Raw genomic sequence first — 21136 nt, forward strand, 5'->3', positions numbered from 1 at the left:
TAGACCCTTTTCACCCCAGATGGAGAAGGGCCCTAAATGCTGGAGCTTGGCAAGAGCTAGCAGTCACACAGGGATTAACTTCCGGAGGCCACCCCTTCCCATTCCCCCAAGCTCATTCTCTCACCCTGAGCCTTCCCTCAAAAAGCCAATGTGGGCTTGAGGAAGTAGCATTTTGAGGGACATTTTTATAACTTTTATCTACATGTTTAGTATAGAAAATTTGGAAAATACAGAAAACTATAAAGACAATAAAAGCCCTTTATATCAACACCAAGAGAAAAGCACCACTGACATTTTGGTATACAGTAAAACCTTGGTTTGCGAGCATAATTCTTTCCAGAAATATGCTGGTAATCCAAAGCACTCATATATCAAAGTGAAGTTCAAGAACCATTGGCTCTGTTGCGATTGTGTGACATTCAGCATCATGTACTACTCGTATTGCAAGACATCTCTCATCAAGTTAAAATTTATTACAAATGTTTGCTTGTCTTGCAGAACACTCGCAGAACGAGTGACCTACCATCCCAGGTTTTACTGTATATCTTTCCACTTTTTTTTCTCAGTACATATTTTATTTTTAATTTAAAAAAATTTTAATGTTAATTTTTAAGAGAGAGAGAGAGAGAGAGAGAGAGAGAGAACGAGTGGGGGAGGGGCAGAGAGAAAGGGGGACAGAGGATCTGAAGCAGGCTCTGCGCTGACAGAAGAGAGCCCGATGTGGGGCTCGAACTCACGAACTGTGAGATCATGACCTGAGCTGAAGCCTGACACTTAACTGACCGAGCCAATCAGGCGCCCCTTCGGTACATATTTTAAATGAGATCACAGTGTATCTATGCTTGTGTATCCTTTTTCCAATTAACACAACAATCTATTTTTCAGATAGTCAAATGCCAAATCTAGAACCTGGCGAAATGGAAGTTGATCAGTTGCCCAAAGCCAGAGGCTTCCACTGCCAGCCTGGCCCCTCTGTGAGGACCCCTCATCAGAGCCTATTCCCGGCTTTGCTGATGCCTTGACTTCAGCCAGGCCCAGCCCCCAACATCTGTCTCCAATATCCATTGGTCCAGCTTTTTTCCCTCCCAATCTCCAGCTGCCATGTGTGTCTGTGTCTGGGTGTGTATCTGTGTGTGCATGTGTCAGTGTGCATGTTGCACATAGACTAGGTTGTACAGGCCTGTTCCATGGAACAGGATGTGGGGTTGAAGTATTTTGGATATGCAAGAGGGTAGGAGTTTATGATTAGTTAGGACAATGGAATTTATAAACATATCCTCTAAATAGTTCTAAAGTTCTACCACCAAAGACTTTTAATTACCCCCCGGCCCCAGCCTGACGTTTCAAAAGCTCTTTGCCTGCCAGACAAAGGTCATTGTCACAATACCGTTTCCTATCTTTGTGAACACGGGTTCATGCTGCCTGAAACAGCTTATGGAAGAGCATGAGGGCACCAAGCAGTCAACATCCAAAGGTGTGACTGAGGGCAACGAGACTTAACATGGGGGTCAGCCTAACCAGCCTTATCCCCTAGGCTTTTTGAAATATTAAAATTGTTTGGACTCCTGTTACTGTCTCCTAGGGTGAGGGGGGTACAGCTAGGTCTAACTAGAAGAAGGCAGAGGAAGAGGAGGGGTGACAGCAGAAAGAGAGGCCATTCTGGCATTTTCTACCAGTGACCCTGAAGTCTGAGCCCTTCCCTGTGCTGCACCTGCTGATGTCTGACAGCTGATCACTCCTCAGCAGCTCTTAACTATGAGGGCCCAAGGTAGGCATGGTTGCTGGACAGTTTCTCTGATCTCTCAAACACCCTCTTCTTCCAATTGCCCACCCCCATTCCAGCCTACCCTGGCTCTAACGTGAGTGAATCCAGTGGCTTTGGACTAGGCCTGAGTCAAATCCTGCCTCTGCACGTAGTACCTTAGTGGCCTGGAGAATTCAATTTTCTGAGCCTCCATTTTGACACCTACGAAATGGTTCTTACAAACCGTCTTAAATTTCTGCAAAGATTAAGTAAGATAATATAGAACTTATAGTATATAGTTTCCTCTCTTTATAAAAAATGCATCACCTCCCCAAGTCACAGACCACGACAACAGGAAAGCCAAGCAGAGATCAGCCCCTCACTAGACAGATAGAGGAAAAGGTCCAGAGCAGCTTACTGGTGACAGTTGAACACTCACATCTCCCGTGTCTTCCAGGAACTTTCTCATGGTTTCTGCACCATCAACTTCCCTGGAGCTCAATGAGTTTGCTCACCTGAGGGACTCAGCTTTCCTCAGTTCTGGAAACACAGGCATCATCTCTTTGAACGTCACCCTCCTCCTTTCCAGTCATCTCTTTGGGGACTCTTCCCCGATGCTGCCTGGGGCCATTTTGTCCTCTGTCTCCTAATCCTTGCTCATATTTCTCATCTCTTCCTCTGTCCTGTGTTCCAGGAGATTCCCCAGTTCTGCATCCCAGCCTGCTGCTTAACCTGGCCAGAGCGATTTTCGTTGTTCCAACTTAATAACTGTTTTTCATTTTCACATCTCTCTCTCAAATCCCCTGTGTTTTCACAAAAGCCTATTCTTCATGGATTCTATTTTTTCTCTTTTTTACCACTCTAAGATCAGTATTTTTTTTAAGTTTTGGCATAATGTACCTCCATACAATGTGCCATTTTAACCATTTTTAAGCATGCAGCCCAGTGGCATTGAATGCATTCATATTGTCCTGGCAACCAGCACCACTGTATCTCTCCAAGTCCCTACTTTCAATTCTTTTGAATATGTACCCTAAATTGGAATTGCTGGATTATATGGGAATCCTTTGATTTTTTGAGGAACCATCATACTCCTTTTCACAGTGGCTGCACCATTTTATATTCCCAGTAGCACTCTACACAGGTCCAGTTTCTCCATGTCTTGGCCAACAGTTGATGTTTGGTAATAGCCATTCTAGTGGGATCTCATGGTTTTGATTTGCATTTCCCTAATAATTAATGATATGGAGCATCTTTTCAAGTGCTTATTACCCATTTGTATATAATCTTTTGAGAGATATCTACTCAGATCCTTTGCCTATCACTGATTTGGGTTGTTTTCTCATTGTTGAGTTTGAGAGTTTCCATGTATTCTAAATATTAACCCTTACCAGATATATAATTTACAAATCTTTTCTCCCATTCTGTGTGTTGCCTTTTTACTCTGTTTCTCATGTTCTTTGATGCACAAAAGTTTTTAACTTTGATGAAATCCAATTTGTCTGGGGTTTTTGTTATTGCCTGCGCTTTTGGTGTCATATCCAAAATATCATTGTCAAACCTAATGTTGTGAAGCTTTTCCCATATGATTTCTTCAAAAGGTTTTCTGATCTTAGCTCTTATATTTAGGTCTTTAATCTGGTTTGATTTAATCTTTCCATATGGTGTTAAGATCTATATTTTAAGTCCCTTTCAGACTGCAGTTAGACCTGTCCTTCCTCAGGTGTGTCTGTCATTTAGCACAGGCTCTGGAGCCAGAGCATGGGGGTGTGAGTCCCACCTCCACTATTTGCTAGCTATGTGACTGTAAGTTCCTCAACCTCTCTGTGCCTCTGTTTCCTAATCTATAAAGTGGGTGTATTGATCACAGTACTCACCTCATGCATTTTTTGGTGAGGATTCATATACTAAAAGCTCTCAGTGGGTCCCTCGCACCTGGAAAGTGCTCAGAGGGGACTGGTGATCATTACTGATCTTCATGGCACTGCACTCTCTTTGGCACTTGGTGATCCTGACCTATGAGCCATTTTCAGTGGGAACATTCTTCTGCAGGATCCAATGCACACACCATGTGCATGTGTTCTGAAGATGTCCCTAAAGTCAGTTTCATGGATGCTTCTTGCAGAGCCCCCTTAAAAAGGAAGCCATCTGCTAGCTCCCATCTTGATGGAGGCACAACTTCCACTGTGATCAGCTATGTCCATGCAGACAGCAATGCTGCAGCCCTCTGGTCATGGGTACCTTCTGATTTCCCACACGGGCCCCCACTCACTGCTGCATGAGCCCTCTTTGTCTCCTCAGCATCCAAAGAGTTCCGTTTCTTGCACTCCATCTCAGCTCTGTATTTTACATTTTAAAAAGCATGATTTTTTTAACCCCAAATAGCCAAAGCAATTTTGAGCAAGAAGAATAAAGCTGGAAGCATCACACTTCCTGTTTTGAAACTATCTTACAAAGCCATAGCAATCAAAACAGAATGGTATCAGCATAAAAGTGGACACACAGATCAAAGGAACAGTATAGAGAGTACAGAAATAAGCCTGCCCATATATGGTCAGTATACTTAAGACAAACCAAGAATATAAGATGGGGAAATGATAGTTTTCTTCAATAAATGGTGTTGGGGAAGCTGGGCAGGTGCATGCAAAAGAATGAAACTGGACCCCTACCTTACACCATACAAAAAATTAACTGAAAGTGGATTAAAGACTTGAACATAAGGCCAGAAAGCATAGAACTCCTAGAAGAAAACTTAGATAGTGAGCTCCTAGACATTGGTGTTGGCAATGATATTTTGGATTTGACACTAACTACATCAAACTAAAAAGCCCTTACACAGCAAAGGCAATCATCAACAAAATGAAAAGGCAACCTAAAGAATGGGAGAAAATATTTGTAAATTACATATTTGGTAAGAAATTAACATACAAAATATATACAGAGCTCATACAACTCCAAACAAACCAACTAAAAAATGAGCAGAGGAACTGGATAGACATTTTTCCAAAGAAGACATACAGATGGCCAGCAGTCACATGAAATGGTTCTCAACATCTCTAATCATCAGGGAAATGCAAATAAAAACCACAATTAGATATCACCTCGTGCCTAGTAGAATGGCCATTATCAAAAAGATAAGAAATATCAAGTGTTGGCAAGGATATGGAGAAAGAGAACCCTCGTGCACTGTTGGTGGGAATGTAAATTGTCAGCCACTACAGAAAACAGTATGGAGGTTCCTCAAAAGGTTAAAAATAGGGGCACCTGGGTGGCTCAGTCGGTTGGGCGTCTGACTTCACTCAGGTTGTGATCTCACAGATCATGAGTTCAAGCCCCACATCAGGCTTTGTGCTGACAGCTCAGAACCTGGAGCCTTCTTTAGATTCTGTGTCTCCCTCTCTCTCTCTACCCCTCCCCTGCTCGTGCTCTGTCTCTGTCTCTCAAAAATAAATAAACACTAAAAAAAATCTTAAGTTAAAAGTAGAACTACCATATGATCCAGCAATTTCACTCCTGGGTATTTACAAAGAAAATGAAATCAGTCTTGAAAAGCTATCTGCACCTTCGTGTCCATTGCAACGTGATTTACACTAGCCAAGACATGGAAACAATCTATGTGTCCAATGACAGGTGAATGGATAATGAAAAGGTGGTATACATATACACACCAAAAAACTGAGCTTATAGATACAGGGAACAGATTGGTGGTTGCCAGAAGCAGGAGGTGGGATGGTGGGCAAAAAGATGAAGGTGGCAAAAGGCATAAACTTCTGGTTTATGCCTGGGTGGCTCAGTCGTTTAAGCGTTTGACTCTTGATTTCAGCTCAGGTCATGATCTCACGGTCCATTGGTCAGTCATGAGATCAAGCTCAGAGTTGGTTCCACCCTGGTCATGGGAGCTGCTTAAGATTCCCTCTGTCCCTCTCCCTCTACCCTTTTCCCACTTGCACACATGTGCTTGCTCTCTCTCTCTCTCTCTCTCTCAGAAAAAAAGTCCTAGTCTGCCCTTCCCTGATTGTGTATACTCTTTCTCTCTCTTTCTCTCTCTCTCTAAAAAAAAAAAGTCCTGGGGATGTGATGTACAGCATGATCACTGTAGTTAACGACAAAATACTATATTTTATCAAGTATGTCCATATGCTTGAAGCAGGAGAACTCACTTGGCCAGCTTAACCAGAAGTGTCATTGATCTTTTTCCTTCTTTGTGTTTTAAATAATTTTGATCATAACATCATCTTTGGAGGGTTATTTGGCCAGTTTCTCTGGTAATGGTGTCAGCTCCTGTGAAGGGGTGAAGCGTCAGTGAGGCTTTGGGTGCACCTGGGCTGAGCAGAGTAAGTGAAAGGAACATAGGGTGGAGGCAGTATGAGTGTGGATGGAAGTGAGTCTGAGAAAGAAGTCCCAAAGTGAGGCAAGTGGTCTGGTTTCCCCCAGACTAAATGTGTCAGGTTACTGGGGAGTCATGAAAAGCTAGCAGAGAGCTGGAGTCCTGGTAGCTGGTATTCTAACCAGGCTCAGGTACTCAGGGACATGAACCCTGAGTGGAAGGTACCAGCCACACATTCCCACAGCCCTCACAGCCCTCTACCTTCCATGCTTCCTCCTGATTACAAACTCATAGCATCAGGCTATCCTTGGAAAAACAGCTATAAGGACAAGGGGAATGGAGGAAGGGTCCTACATACCCCTAGGTATGATTACACATCCTATAAGAGAGAAAAAGGCTAGGGGGGCCTGGGTGGCTCAGTCAGTTAAGCCTCCGACTCTTGGTTTCGACTCAGATCATGATCTCACAGTTCGTGAGTTTGAGCCCCACATCAGGCTCTGCAATGACAGTGCAGAGCCTCCTTGGGATTGTCTCTCTCCCTCTCTCTACCCCTCCCCTGCTCATTCTGTCTCTGTCTCTCTCAAACTAAATAAAATAAAATAAAATAAAATAAAATAAAATAAAATAAAATAAAATAAAACTTAAAGAGAGAGAGAGAGAGAAAGGCCAAAAATGAGAACATAGGAAGTCAAGTCAGAAGAACAGGGAGAGACAACTGTGCTTCCAGAGTCCAGAGGCCCAGAGATGTCACTTTCATACATCTGTCCATCCATCATCCCTCCCACCTTCTCAGAAGTGATGCCAGTCTTTGGAGGGAAAGGGTCTCATCAATCCCTGGCCAAGGTTGGAAGGTTGTTCTAATGCCAAGGAAAAGTTACCAACTAGAATAGAACAAGCTCTAGCCCTGCTCTCTTCTTGACTTGACCTCAGTCTCCTCACCTGTAAAATGGGAACAGTTGGATCAGAAGGTGGGTGGGGGCTTTCCAGTTCTAATATTCCATGGCTGACCCTTCAGCCCCTGATGTCATAATATGGAGCTGGACCATGATTGGCCCATAGCCTCAACCAGCTCTGCTGTTCTCTTGGTCATGGGCACAAGATGGACTTGTCATGGGCCTTCCCTATTTGTGCTCTTCTGTTATGGGCAGCTCTTGCCATGGCTCAGGACTGAGGGTGATCAGAACTTAGGTGGGGCTGGGACCTGTAGGAGCATGGGAGCAGACAAGGGGACCAGTCAGGGCAGACCCCTCCCAGGACAGCATGATGCCCACCTCCTTCTCCACAGACAAGTTCTACAATGAGACCATGGCAAAGATGTTCCTGCAGTTTTATGAGCATACCGCCCAGGTTGTATGGAACCAGTTCATGGAGGCCACCTGGAACTATGTCACCAACATCACCAAGAAAAACCGGGCGGAGATCGTGTGGTACCGCCTCAACTGCAGCCCCTCCTTCCCTTGCTCTTCTCAGGGATCTCGGGGGGGATGGGAAAACCACACCTTCTGCCCCCTGTCCAGAGCTAGAGAAAAGAGGGAATCCCTAAAGTACACATCAAAGCAGGCTGCAAGCTCTGGGCCTCTTGGTAGCCCCAAAAAGCTCTCTGGGCAAGAATCTCTTGCTTCTTTCCCCTTGTACATATCACCTCCTTGCTTTTAGGGACTCAGGCTCCTTCCTTTCTCCCATTTTAGCAATTCTTTAGTGATTCTGAACCGTTAAAGGGGGTTTCAGGAGGAGGTTGGGGGGCTGGGGTCTTTGCTGTCTCCAACTTTCCCAAGACAAATATGGTGACCCTCATTCCAGCTGCACAAAGACTCAGAGAGGTCCCAGCACATGCCGTACTTTGGCACTTGGGCCCGCCTGTTTAAGATCTCCAGGTTCCAGGACCCGGACATGAAGCGCATGCTGAGTAAGCTGCAGAACATAGACAAGGCAACCCTGCCCCAGGACGAGCTCGGGAGGTGATGGATGGAGCCCCCATGTCTCCAGGCATATGCTCCCCACCCCAGGGGTGGGTAGGCTGGCCAGGTGGGAAGCCAGAGAGTCTGGGCAGGGGGGAGGTTGTCAGGAAGGACCATGAGCTTCCTTTGGGGGAGGGAAGCAGAGGCTGAAGGGAAGATGCCTCAGATAGGCCTGCCCCTCCCAGCTGGAGGGGTTAGCGCTGGGGGTGGGCCCAGGGGCACAGGCCTGCCCTAGGTGACACCTGCCTCCCAGTACAACATGCTTCTGGCCTACATGGAGACGGCATACAGCATGGCCCAGGTGTGCCTGAATGAGGGACCCTGCCTACCCCTGGAGCCTGGTGAGCACCCAAACATTGCCCTGTCCGTCCCCAGAGTCTCTAGTATCAGCCCCTTCCACAAGCCTACCCTGACCCCCCGCTGTCTTCCATGCCTCAGGTGTACTCACTTTTGAGGAGTGGAGGGTCTGCCTAAGGCAGGTAAGGGCAGAGGGCAGGCAGGAGTGGGGGGGGGGGCTGTCCCACCTTGGCTCCTTTTCTTGGCATAGACCTTGAAGAAGTCATGGCCACCTCCCGGGATGAGAAGGAGCTGCTGTGGACCTGGCAGGGCTGGCAGGATGCTGTGGGTCATCAGCTCTGCATCACCTTCAAGTGCTATGTGCAGCTCAGCAACAGGACTGCAAAGCTCAATGGTGAGGCCCCCAGCCCCCCAGCTGGCCAGCCCAGCCCATGCAGATGGCACACTGCACAGGTCCCAGGGCAGTTCCTGGGAAGGGAGAAACAGAGTCTGCTGGGGGTAAAGGCAGTAGTAGGACCTTGAGATGGAGAACCTGAACCCCGCCCCACAGCTGGGGGAAGCAAAGGTGGTTCATTCACCATTGGTCCACAAACATCACTTGAGCACATACTGTGTGCCAGGTCCTGGAGAGGTTCTAAGGATGCGTAGGTGAAAAGACAGAGAGGAGCCTGCCCTCCTAGGTAGGGCTTACAGTCTGAGAGACAGACAAGATTTGTGCAAACGCACATCTCAGGACAAGTGCTAAGAGAGAGAAGAGGAGGCCTGGAGACACTTCCCCAACGCCTGAAAGAAGGCGAGCAAGAGGTGAAAGAGACCCCCAGGCCCCATGATGGGACAAACCAGTGTTGGGAGGATCTGGAAGGAGCCAGGGTGGCCTGAGGGCTTGGACATGTGGGGCTCAAGGTGGGTGCCAAGACCAGTGCCTTATCCAGGTCCTCTCCAACCAGGCATGGTGAGAAGCATGGAGTGTGTATTTTGTTAAATGTTTTTCCACACCTGATCTTATCCAATCAGAACAGTGACCTTGGAGGCACATTTCCCATTTGGCAGATGAAGACCCTGAGGACCAGGGATGCCAAGTGGCTTCCCCAGAAAGTGCCTGGGTCTCCTGCCTGCCAGGCCAGGGCTGAAGGAAGGGCGGGCGGTGAGTGCTTCTGAGCCCCCTCTCCTGTCCTAGGTTACAAAGACATGGGGGCCTTGTGGCGGTCCAAGAGTCTGACACCCTGCAACACGACCTGGAGCAGCTTTACCAAGAGCTGCAGCCACTCTACCTAAACCTGCACACCTACATGTGCCGGGCCCTGCACCGCCACTACGGGTCAGAGCTTATCAACCTGCGGGGACCCATCCCTGCCCACCTCCTAAGTAACGCCCTAGCTGGTAGCAGAGTGGGGTGAGCAGAATAGGCCTCCAAGCTGGCACTCAGTAAAGGGAGAGACAGTGTCCTGCCTCCTCTGAGCCCTTCCTCTCCTTCCAGGGAACATGTGGGCTCAGTTCTGGGTCAACATCTTAGACCTGGTCCTGCCCTTCCCAAAGAAGCCTCTTGAGGACATCACAAAAATCATGAAAAGCCAGGTCAGTGCTTGGTGTCCATCTGACCCTGCCAGCTCCACACCCTCGGGTTGGGCCCTATGTATCCCCTCTTCCACACAGCACTGGAAGCCCTCAAAAATGTTCGAAGGGGCTGAAAAATTCTTCACCTCCCTGGGGCTGCTTTCCACCCCTCCCAACTTCTGGAAAACTTCAATGATGGAAAGGCCAACCGATGGGCGAGAGGTGGAGTGCCACGCCTCTGCCTGGGACTTCTACAACGGCAAGGACGTCAGGTCTCACGGGGCACCAGCACCACCCTCCTCTCCCTCCCTCTCTCTTCCTCCACTGGTTCCACTCTCCATCTGCCCGCCTGTCTTAGGAGGTGGGCAAGGGTGGGCAGGGCCGGAGCCAGGCAGCAGAGGGGGATGTGAGCTGGCAACATGAGCGAGGGGGACCTGGAGTGAGAAAGAACAGTACCCAAGACCCTGCTGGTCTCTAGCCCATCTGCCCCAGTCCCTTAAGGGAGTCTGAATGGAGAAATCTCCCCTTCTCCCAGGGCCTCCCTATGCTCCTTGACCCCTGCCCTTTAACCCTACTTAAAGAAGCCCTAAAGAAGTGCACTGAGGTGACCATAGAAGACCTGCTCTCCATCTTCCACCAGATGGGCCATATCCAGTACTTCTTGCAGTACAAGAACCTCTCTGTGATCTTCCATGAAGGAGCCAACCCAGCCTTTGAAGAGGCCGTGGGGTCGATGGTCACCCTCTCGGCCTCCTCCCACAAATACCTGCTCAACAGAGTCCTGCTCAGCCACCAGCACCAGGACTCAGGTGATGGGGGCCAAGAGGACCATAGCAGGGCATCTGAGCCTGAGGCTGCAGCCAAGGCTCTCTGGGCAAGGCTGAAGGGAGGGAGAACCAGGAGCCACCAGCTGACTGCCTCACCTTCCCCAGAGGAGGAGGTCAATTTCCTGATGGGCATCGCCCTGGAGAAGATCGTCTTTATCCCCTTCGCCTACCTGATGGACCTGTTTCACTGGAAGGTCTTTGATGGCACCATCCGGAAGGACGTCTACAACCAGGAGTGGTGGAACTTGAGGTGGGGAGGACAGCTGCCCTGGGCTCTCTGCCCCCTCCCACCCCTGCTGTGGGTGGGGCTTTCCGGTCAGCCTTAAGGGCACTGCCCATTGCCAGAGGATGCTGCTGCCTCTCTTCAGAGGGCAGAGCTAGGGTGTGTCATGCTGGTGGCCGGGGGGCCCCTGGGGAGGCCCCGGGGTGGTATTGGCTGTTTGCTATCACCTGATAAAAATACCCCTACTGAAGTGGATAGGGCCAGCACCTGCAATTATGGGACCTTACATTGAATCTGGCACTGGCACTGAACACACCTCTTAACCTCTCTAGGGACCCTGGCAGTGGCCCTGCCTGCTCCTGGGTAGCTGGGAAGCTCACACAGGGGTGCACCTGGGCTCCTCCAAGAACAAAACATTGACCACCAGGCAGGCCCACCTGCTTCTCCTCTCCCTTCCTATTCTCACCAGTAGCACTGACAGAAGAGTGTTTGGTGACCTGAGCTCTTTCTCCCCCATGGAAAAAGTCCCCATGGGAGAGAGGCAAGCCCACAACCCCCTTTCCTGCTGCTCTAACACACTCTCACAACTGCCTCTGGTTTAGCATCCTCAGGCATGTCCAAGGTCAGAACTGGCTGCCAAAAGAGCTCACCGGCAGTCAGGTAGCACCACTCTTGAGGGAGGGGCATCCATGTCGCATCCTATCACCGACCACTGGCTGACTGGATAATGAATGCCCATGGCCCAGCTTCTCCATCTCCACCAGGCCTCAGACTGACCTGCTTGAGTCTGCTGGCCACAGCATGGTTTGGGGCTACCAGGAAGCAGCTGCCAGCTCTGAACCAGGCCCCTTATGTTTCTTTGAACTTGTACAGCATCCCATGATCTTTCACTGGAGAAGAATCTGTGACCAGCCTGTGGTCACACAGCAACTCAGGGGTGGAAAAGTTGGGTGCTCCTCTCTTTGTCCACTCACCCTCCCACTGCCATCCCAAATTCAGGCCCAGGTCTCACTGGTGGGGTTGGCAGAGTCTTGATCTTGTACTTCTCCAAGGGCAACCCCCACAAGCCATCTGAGGTGCCTGCAGGGGTCCTTTTCCTCCCTTGGCCAACTATAACCACCACCACCTATGATGGAAACCAAGGGTAAAGGGAGAGAGGTGACAACTTCCTGGCCCTGAATAAGGAAGCCTCTATCAACTGGGAGGGGAGCCTCCTGGCTCTATGTTGGCCCCAGAGGATGGCTCAGGGCAACCAGTGAGCCAACAATGAAACAACCAGAACTTTTCATAGGCTTTGTCTCATCCCACAGATGGATCATTTTATCCCCATCTTGCAGACAACAAGACTCAGTGACAATCAGTAACTTTCCCACAGTCGCACAGCTCAGAGGGGCAAGGTCAGATCTGAATTTGAAAGTTAATGGGATCTGCCAGGGACTAGTTCTGTGACCTCCCACCAGTTCCCTGACCTCTAAACTTTGGTCTTCTCATCTAAAATGGGAATAACAGCAGCACTACATTGCAGAGATGCTATTCTGTTTTCTTCTTGGCACTTCTTACCAGATGAAGTGACCTTGTGGGTCTATAACCATCCCCATCATTAGGATGCAAGAAAGACCTTGAGTAGCCCGTTCCCTCCCATGTCCCTAGAATCGGGACAGTGTTGAGTGAATCTATGTGAAGAGCTTAGCATGGTTCCTAGCACAGAGGAAGTCAATGTTAACTACTGTTATTATTTGATTCTGATTCCCAATTCCCAATCCCATGTGTTTTCAACTCATTTATTTAATCTATAAAGATGCAGTAAGTGTCCTGTGCCCACCAGTTTTGATAGAGGTGCACATGCTTCCAAAGGAAAAGGCTCTGAGAACCCAACTGCATGGTACCAGCCCCCTGTCCTCCCCGACAGGTTGAAGTACCAGGGCCTGTGCCCCGCCCCCATCCCTCGGACAGAGGATTACTTTGATCCTGGTGCCAAGTTCTACATTTCTGCCAGCGTGCCCTACATACGGTAACGGTCTGGGCCCTGCCAGCAGAACCAGCTCTAGGACTTGGGGACTGGGGGCATGGGAACTAGGCTGAGGATTTCCAGGAAGGCCCTAGATCCAAATGTTCCCCTGTTCCCCTGCTCACCTCTTCCAAAGAGTTGTGCAGCGTCTTGGGGGCCACACCCTGGACTCTTGGGCTTTCAGAGCAGATCCTGTGTGGAGGCAGCGCTGATGGGAATATTCTAAAGCATCTCTACTGTCCCCAAGAGAAAGGCAGGAAAGAAGGAGGTAAGGGTTTGTTCAGGAGGCTAAGAAGGGTATATTCCAAGGCCAATCTGAGGTGGGACCTTGGCAAAGGAGCCTCCACCCAGCAAGGTTGGGTGCTGGCCGGGCCCTCAGACCACTGCACGTCAGAGCTGCTAGGCTCCAAATGGCTCTGGGCTTCCCATCCCTGACACCAGCTCCCAAGCCTGCCCTTTCGTCCCTCTCCCCAGGTACTTCATCAGCCTAGTACTCCAGTTCCAGTTCCACGATGCTCTGGCCTCAGGCCATGTGGGCCCATTGCACCGATGTGACAGCTATAACTCCAAGATAGCTGAGAAGCTCCTGGAGTGAGTGCTCTCCTCCCTCACAAAGCTCCCTGATTTGTTCTCAGCTGCCTGCCCCTTGCTGGAATCCTGCCCATAGCTCCCTCTCCTCAATAGACCACCGTGGGCACCCTGAGCAGACCTTCATTGACCTTTTAGTTTAGTGGAAGTTCTTCCTCGTGTCAGACTCCAGTCTCTCCTCTAGAAATCGAAGCCCATTTCCTTGTGTGTAGCCTCTCCTGGTCAGAGAGACTATTTGGCCCCTCCTGCTCGCTCTCTCTCTCTCTCTCTCTCTCTCACACACACACACACACACACACACACACTTACACACACTCACTACCATACATTCCTTCACCCATGTGTGCACCTGAGCACACACGCACACATGCACACACTCACATATGCCAATAAATCAAACTGTCTCAGATGGGAAGCCAGTACTGGAGTCCTGCCTCAACCTTCAGTCCTCCATCCAAATGCCCTTATCTTTTCTGCACAAGGTGCTCACCGATCTTCAGCAGCATTTGATGCACTCTTGGGTGTACTCTGCTTTTCCCATCTCTTCTTGGAGGTGCTTGGATCCGGCTCCCAGGCTGATCCAGGTTGCTTTCACGCCAACCTTTGTGATGCTCTGGTCAGCTTGTGGTCCATTTTGACTCCCTAGCCCCAATCTTTTTTCCTGCACTTAGTATCGAGCCCATGGTTTCCATTCCTGCCTCTGTGGAGTTGGTTTTGGTCCTGAAACAAACCTGGAAGAATGGGACGCTGACCTGATGGTGGGAAGCCTTGACTAGTACCAGCTGGGCTCTCTGAGGAGTACTCTTACAAGGTTTCACGTTAGCAGTTCATAACTTGCAAAGTGGGCATGATTAGCCACATTTCACAAATAATGTAACTCAAACTAAGAGAGATATTGTGATTGCACATCATTCATCTAGCAAGTGGCAAAATCCTGCTTTGAGTGCTGAACTGATTCTAGAACACGTCATCATTCACACTGTTGCCTCTAAGAATCAAGGGATACAGGTCTGGTGAGGTTAGACCTAGGTCTGCTGGTTCCACGATCAGGGCTTCAACCACTTAGGTGCAGAGCCCACCCACTGATATGGTCTTTTCCCCACCAATTTTTCTACCCAGTTTAGTGGGTCCATTTCCCCGATTGGTCAAGGTCACCTTGAATTTTATTCCTGTCTCCCAGAGGATTAACATAGCCACATAATTTAGTCTCCTTTGCAAATTTAATGAGCATATTTGTGATTCCACTGTGCAGTTTGTCAGTAACCACTAGGCCAGATGGCGTTGCAGGACTGATCTCCTGGCTTGGCTCCCAGGGAGTGCTGCACCTTCCATGCCGATTATCAACCTAGTCTGTTTGCTTTTCTATCTTTTCACACTACAGGGGTTTATGGTAGCCAACTGCCCATGTTTGAGCTTTTCTGAATGTGTGGAACATAAGGGCCCTCTCTGCTCTCTGCATTCATGTCTCTGGCTGCCCAACACTTATTCACTCAGCAAGTATTTACTTGTGCGCATGCCAACCAGCTTGGGCAATGGGCCACAGGATAAACCAATAACCATAACACAAGAAAGGAGATGGTGCAGTAGGAAAGGGCTTTAGTGAACATGCAAAGAAGGTGAGGAGGTCATGTCCAGGGACCAAGGATGGATCTCTGTCCCCAAAAGCAGGAGTGCAAGAAATAACACATTGTTTTCTACACAACAACTCACTTTTAACTCTGAGCCTTCATTCCACTTAATTGGTGGGAAATTTGACCTCATTCTCACCACCACCTCCTCCCCACCCAGGGCACACAAAGCTCCCAGGATCTGACTTGGCACCAAAACATGTAGAGGCCCTGCCAGCCATCACTGGTCATTGCTCACCCGTCCTCACACATTGCCATCCAGACCCCTCCCTGGCCAGGGAAGACCCTAAGTTCCAGGTTTAGGACTTTGAATGCTATCTTCTGGGGAGAGGGTGGAGGAGAAGACTCTGAGAAAGTGGGATGTCATGAGCTCTGGGGACTTGAGAGAGCAGCAGAGTGAATATAGGTTGTGTGTGGGGGGGGGGGTGAGTACTTGCAGAGGAGAAGGGGGAGGGCAAGATTCTTGGCTGCTCTTTTACCTAATATATCTTAGAACTTGACTCATCTTCCTATATGTGATTGCTCTGGGTTGGATCTGCTGGGAATGGAGAGTTGAAGTGGACTTGATCCAAGTTCCCAAAGCCCTTGCCTCATCCGGCCAACCATGATAGGCCTGACCTTGTCCAATGGACTCATTGCTGCGACCTTGGATTTGAGCGTCAGGAAGTGCTCAGCTGCCATTTTTGCAGGTCTCATGTGCTGGCCACATTGGCCGTGAGCCGGGCTTTGGTCAAACCTCTTGCCCCACTGAGCCTGAAGGACTATTTCTAAATAGGTAGATTTTCAATGGTTCAAACTTTCTCCCCATCAGGTCCCTTCTTTTTTCCCAGGACCCAGCATCTGATATAATCTTACCTAAAGTTAGTTGTGGGATTTTGTTTTGTTTTATTTTGTTTTTCTTTTCATCTTGATGACTTTCCTCCTGCATTTATCTAGGATCTTAACTACATTTTCCCCCACGGGTTTCTGTCAAGGATCCACTAAACTTTAGTTTCCCCTCATTCTTTCTCAGTTGTTTATTAAGTGATGTGTATAAGTCTTTGCATGCTACAAAGCCCTCTTTCACTGCCATTATGTGACTTAATCCTCACCACAGTGAAGGGTAGATATTAAAAGGGCACATTTTGCTGATGAAGAAACTGAGGCTAAGAGCAGTTGAGTCAATTGCCTAAGGTCATGTGGCCCATAAGTAACACTGCTGAGTCTTGAACCTGGGTCCTGTTAGTCTAGACTCCACAGTCTGACTTATGGGCTTCTAGACCCCATCTCTCTCGTGGCCAGCTGGGGACACAGGTTAAGAAGGATCAATGTATGCCTATCACTGCCTCCACAGGGGCTCTGGGGTGGAGAAGCCCAGAGCTTTGGCTTCAGCACACTCTGTACCTCCACCATGAGTGTGGGGCCAAGCCTAAGGCTGGTCCCCCTGCCACCAAACACTGCATGTGCTTTGAGACACAGCTGACATTAGTGCAGCGCTGCAGGCAGGACACAGAGCACACTCCATGCTCTAGATCTCCCTAATCCTCCCAAACACTCCCTGTGAGACTAGAAAGGGCTGAAGAGCTGCCCCTCCCTACTGACACTGAGCACCTCATGGGAAACAGTGTCTCAAGACTTTATGCCTGTTTGAGTCCAGAATAATAATCACCACAGTAGTGGTAATAATAATAATAATAATAATCAGCTAACATGTATTGCCTGCCTACTATGCTCCCAGAATTGTGTTTATTTAATCAGCATACCAACCCTAGGAGGTACATACTGTTATTATCTCCATTTTATGAGTATGGAAACTGAGAGTCAGAAAGGTTATGTTACTTGTTCAAAGTCCCACAGGATTCAAACTCAGGTTGTTCTTATTTCAGAACTTGTTATTTTATCCACTGCTCTGAGCTCTATGGGAAGAGTCTGGCTAGCAAAGCCATACGGCCAGGGTTGGGCACACTGAGGGGTCCCAGCAGCACCAGCTGATGCCCCCACACCCCACACAGCCTCACAGCTGTATCTACTCTCCCAGGGATGTCCTAAAGCTGGGCTCAAGCAAGCCCTGGCCAGAAGTCCTGCAGAAGATAACCGGGCAGACCAAAGTGTCTGCAAAGGCCCTCATGACTTACTTCAAGCCCCTCTTGAACTGGCTGGTCACCGAGAATGTGCGGCAGGGGGAGATCCTGGGCTGGCCAGACTTCAGCTGTACCTTTGAAGGTTTGATAATCTGACCCTGGTGCCAGCTCTGGTCCAGCCCCAAGCCCTACCCTAGCCTGCCCTGGGCCAGTCCCTACCCCAATCCAGCCTTATAACCCCTAGCCTATCTGTGACCTGGCTTGAACAAGTACAGAATTGTTGCTGCATGACCCCGTCTGCATCTGATGCAGCTTTGGCCAAGACCACAGCCCCATGGCCCAGCCACTGGCTCAGTTGCTTCCTTGCATACTGTTCAGCTAGACTGCCAGGTAGGCATCTGAGCACAAGGTGGACTTCTTTCCTCCCGACCCTTGCACAGAGCCATCACTGGGCACCATGGGGGCATAGCCCTATCTGTGCCCATCTCCTCCTTTCCCTTCTACTCCTCCTCACCCTCCTTCTAGGGCAATGCCTTCACCTATGGCTTGGAAGGTAGGTGCCTGAGGCTGAGGGAGGAGGCCAGTGGCAGTCAGGTGCTCTGATTTCCACAGGGCACCCCAGGGCTCCCTCCCTCATTCTACCTGCTCTGCAAGACTCCCGTGTCTTCCACAGAAAAAGACACAGACAAGGTGACATTTCTGAGTCTGGAGCTGGATGCTGACCAGGCCAAATTTGGGCAGTGGGTGCTGCTGGCCCTCAGCTTTGTCATGTTCCTGGTGGCCCTACTGCTGGCCTGCAGGCTGTACTCCCTGGAAAAAAGGTCATTGTCCCAGAACACCAAAGCACAGAACACCAGTTCACAGGACTCCAGTGCACTCAAGACACAGCCCAAGGCCTACTTCCTGGGGATAGCCATGGAGCCCTGCCTGGTTGCCAAAAGACAGTGGATCCTGCTGGGCCTCTGCCTCATCCTGACGCTGTGCTCAATCAGCCTGATCATTCAAATTCTCACACAGCACAACAGGAAGCCTCTGTGGATGAGAGCTGAATGGTGGAGCTGGGACTAGACACCAGTACAACTGGTAAGGCTGGAGGGCAGGAGGAAAGTGGCCAAGGCAGAGAGCACTGGGGGGGTTAGGGAGGAGACAGCTTGCATGCATAGTGTCCAACTGCAACTGGGTGCAGCTGTGGCAGATCTGGGTACATGGAGGTTTGTAATTGTGTGTATGGAATTCATGTATGTGAAGCCATGTGCACAGGCTACTGACTCTGTGTGATTCCATGTATGTCCTGGATTCCAGACCAACTTCCTTCCCCTAGGGGCTCAGGAACCATGGTTTCAGTGAGCCCAGTGACTCTGTCCCTCCAATTCAGCCACCACCCCAATTCATGCCCCAAACTGTTATTCGCACAGCCTTGTTTTCTTCAAGAGCCCAACTGTGGGGCTGGGCCAGGACTGCAGTGTCCAAGGAATGTCCTCTCTGGCTAGAAACAGGACACTGCTTCAGTCACCTTATAAAATGTATTCAAGTAAAACTGGACATTCTGTACAAATCACTGGTGCCCGGTTCTTGAGCACTGTGCTCTGTATGCTATATCCAGCATATCTTTCTGCTGATCCTCTGGCCTACCCTGTGTTGGGCTGCATAATCCAGCCCCAAAAGCTGCTTGTCAGCTGCCTGAGATGCAAACTGCCCCACAGCCCTCCCTGCCCCAGTCCAGACCTTCCCAAATGGAGACAGTGGGTAGCTGGGCACCAAGCCAGGCTTGATTAATGATTGACTTCTTTAATATTTAAACAAAGCTCATCTCCAGCCACTCCGCTCCAGAGATGGCCTTGTTCAACACACACACCTGCTGCCTGGCCTGTTGCCCTGGGGACCGATCATAGGGCAAACAACACCTTTCCAGGCTCAGTGGGGGAGGGGGAAATGGGATGGAGAGGTCTATAGGAAGACATTTGGGAAATGGGTACTCTAGGGACAAGTTTAGGACAAACTTGAGAAAAGAGAGAGAAGGCCTCTGCTCCTTCCCCTTCTAGCCCTTCTTTCCATTCTGGGTCTACCCACCATGGGGATGCCACATCCAATATATGCCACATCCAATATAACACAGTCCAACTGCATTGGACAGAGGCCCCAAGGAGCTCTTGGAGTGGCTAAAAATCAGTGCCTGTCAGTGATTAGGGGAGCCTTGAGGCAGGTAGTAGCATAGCCAGTAACCAAAGAGAAGTGACACTAGTAGTTGAGGCAACTCAACTACAGTTGAGTTGGTGAAAGGGTGGCCAAAAGATGAGACTGGCTCTCTCTAGATTAAGGATCTGAGCCCAGAAGTCAAGGTTCAGGGGAAAAGAGGGGCTGGGCTGAGATCTCCATGGGCCCAATCTCTGCCCAGATTTCAAGAAGTCTTCTTGAGTTCTGGCTGAGCCCAACAAAGTACTGCTCCAAATCCAGGCTCCATAGCACTCTTGTTTGATGCCTCTGTCACTGCCCTTACTTTGCTGTGCTATGATGTCCTTATTTGTTCCCATTATTAGCTGTTAGCACCATAATGGCAGGACACCCATCAGGAGTGTGCCCCTGCATAACATCTTTAGGTGGCACAGGCCATAGAACATAGAAGACTTGGAAACTGTATGAATGAGAAAGCTCTAAGTCCCTCCTCAGAGCTCAGCATTCTGCTCTGAGTTCATGAGAAACAGCCCCACCTTTCCTACACAGTCAGCCTGCACCCCCACACAAGGGGCAGCCAGGACAACTCTGCCTCACTAGGAGGCCACACTTGCAGCCCTCCCATTCCCCAGCCACAGTGGCCAACAAGGCCCCCATCAGGCATTGTGGCTCTGCGTGGCAAAGGCACACCCAGCCTAGGACTCTAAGCCTCTTATCTGGACTCCAGCGAAAACCTCACTGAGCCTCCTTGTCCATCCTCTCTCCCCCACCCGCCATTGTAAAGTTTCTTTCACTGAAATACTTCCTTTGTGTCTAACTGCTCAAGAACTTGGTTGTCCATCAATTAAATCTAGATGTTCAAAATGGCATCTGAGGGTCTTTATCAATTCACCTTTTGTCCAAACTTCACCCCTCCTATGCCCCAGCTCAGTCCCTTTGCATTGATTCCACCATGGGCCTTTGCCTAAGGTGTATGCCCCATTTGAATGTTTGCCTTCGAAGGCCTGACTCAAAACTGGTCATTGGATACTCTGCAAAGTTCCAAGACCACTGAGATGCTCAATGAACAGTGATCCCTTTCTCTCTCTCTCCTCTCCAAGAAACCTCTTTCAATAAACCTCACCCCATCCCCATCTGCTCTTCTAGTGTATTCATTTTCAATCAGTACTCAGACACTTTTATCAGTGGTCACTTGCTAATAGGTGGTTTTAAATCTATTCTCCTCCCAAGCAGTGCCTGTATGCTAAGAGCTCTCAGGTCCCTGAAGAAGGTACCTTATTGTATTATTATTATTATTATATTTTTTTTTTGTACACCTTCATATGCACTCCAACCTCATTATCCCAGGGCCAGGGCCACGTTAAGCTTGCCACTTAGGAGCTCTGCATGGACACAGGGATTGGGCACTTAGCAAGGTCGTGTTAAGAGGGCTATAATAGCTCCTTCTGCTCCCCCACTCCCCACCTTCTACCTGAAAGACTTGGCCCAGCAACGTCCTGACTGCCCTTCGGTATCGGTATTGGGAGAGTGTCGGAGCGGGGTTGAGGCCATTGGCCAGTGGGACAGGAGCAAAAGAAGCTCCTGAGAGGAGCCCTGACCGCATTCCTGGCTCGGCACTTCTGCCCAGCTCCACCCCCTAGGAGTCAAGGCCCCGCCCCTGCCCCGTCGGGTCCGGGAGAGGTTGCCCCCGCCCCGCGAACTCCGCCCCGCCGCCGCGCTACTTCTTTCAGCACCGCGGCGCGGACAGCTC

The 21136-nt window shown here is 49.6% G+C and overlaps 1 protein-coding gene across 1 annotated transcript; it reads left to right on the top strand.

Annotated features, from left to right (window-relative positions):
- The first annotated feature begins 6744 nt into the window (after nucleotides 1-6744).
- Nucleotides 6745-21023, top strand: LOC106978683 (angiotensin-converting enzyme-like protein Ace3). Its single transcript, XM_053212143.1, is given in 16 exon segments — nucleotides 6745-7259; nucleotides 7357-7493; nucleotides 7872-8057; nucleotides 8283-8370; nucleotides 8577-8720; nucleotides 9504-9533; nucleotides 9536-9691; nucleotides 9804-9901; nucleotides 9980-10153; nucleotides 10467-10689; nucleotides 10813-10957; nucleotides 12840-12941; nucleotides 13413-13529; nucleotides 17172-17356; nucleotides 17888-18297; nucleotides 19752-21023. Coding segments are annotated over 15 exon segments (2337 nt in total). The 5' UTR covers nucleotides 6745-7102; the 3' UTR covers nucleotides 18283-18297; nucleotides 19752-21023.
- The last annotated feature ends 113 nt before the right edge of the window (nucleotides 21024-21136 follow it).

Source organism: Acinonyx jubatus, chromosome E1 (genome assembly GCF_027475565.1).
Source record: "Acinonyx jubatus isolate Ajub_Pintada_27869175 chromosome E1, VMU_Ajub_asm_v1.0, whole genome shotgun sequence".
Lineage (NCBI taxonomy): Eukaryota > Metazoa > Chordata > Mammalia > Carnivora > Felidae > Acinonyx > Acinonyx jubatus.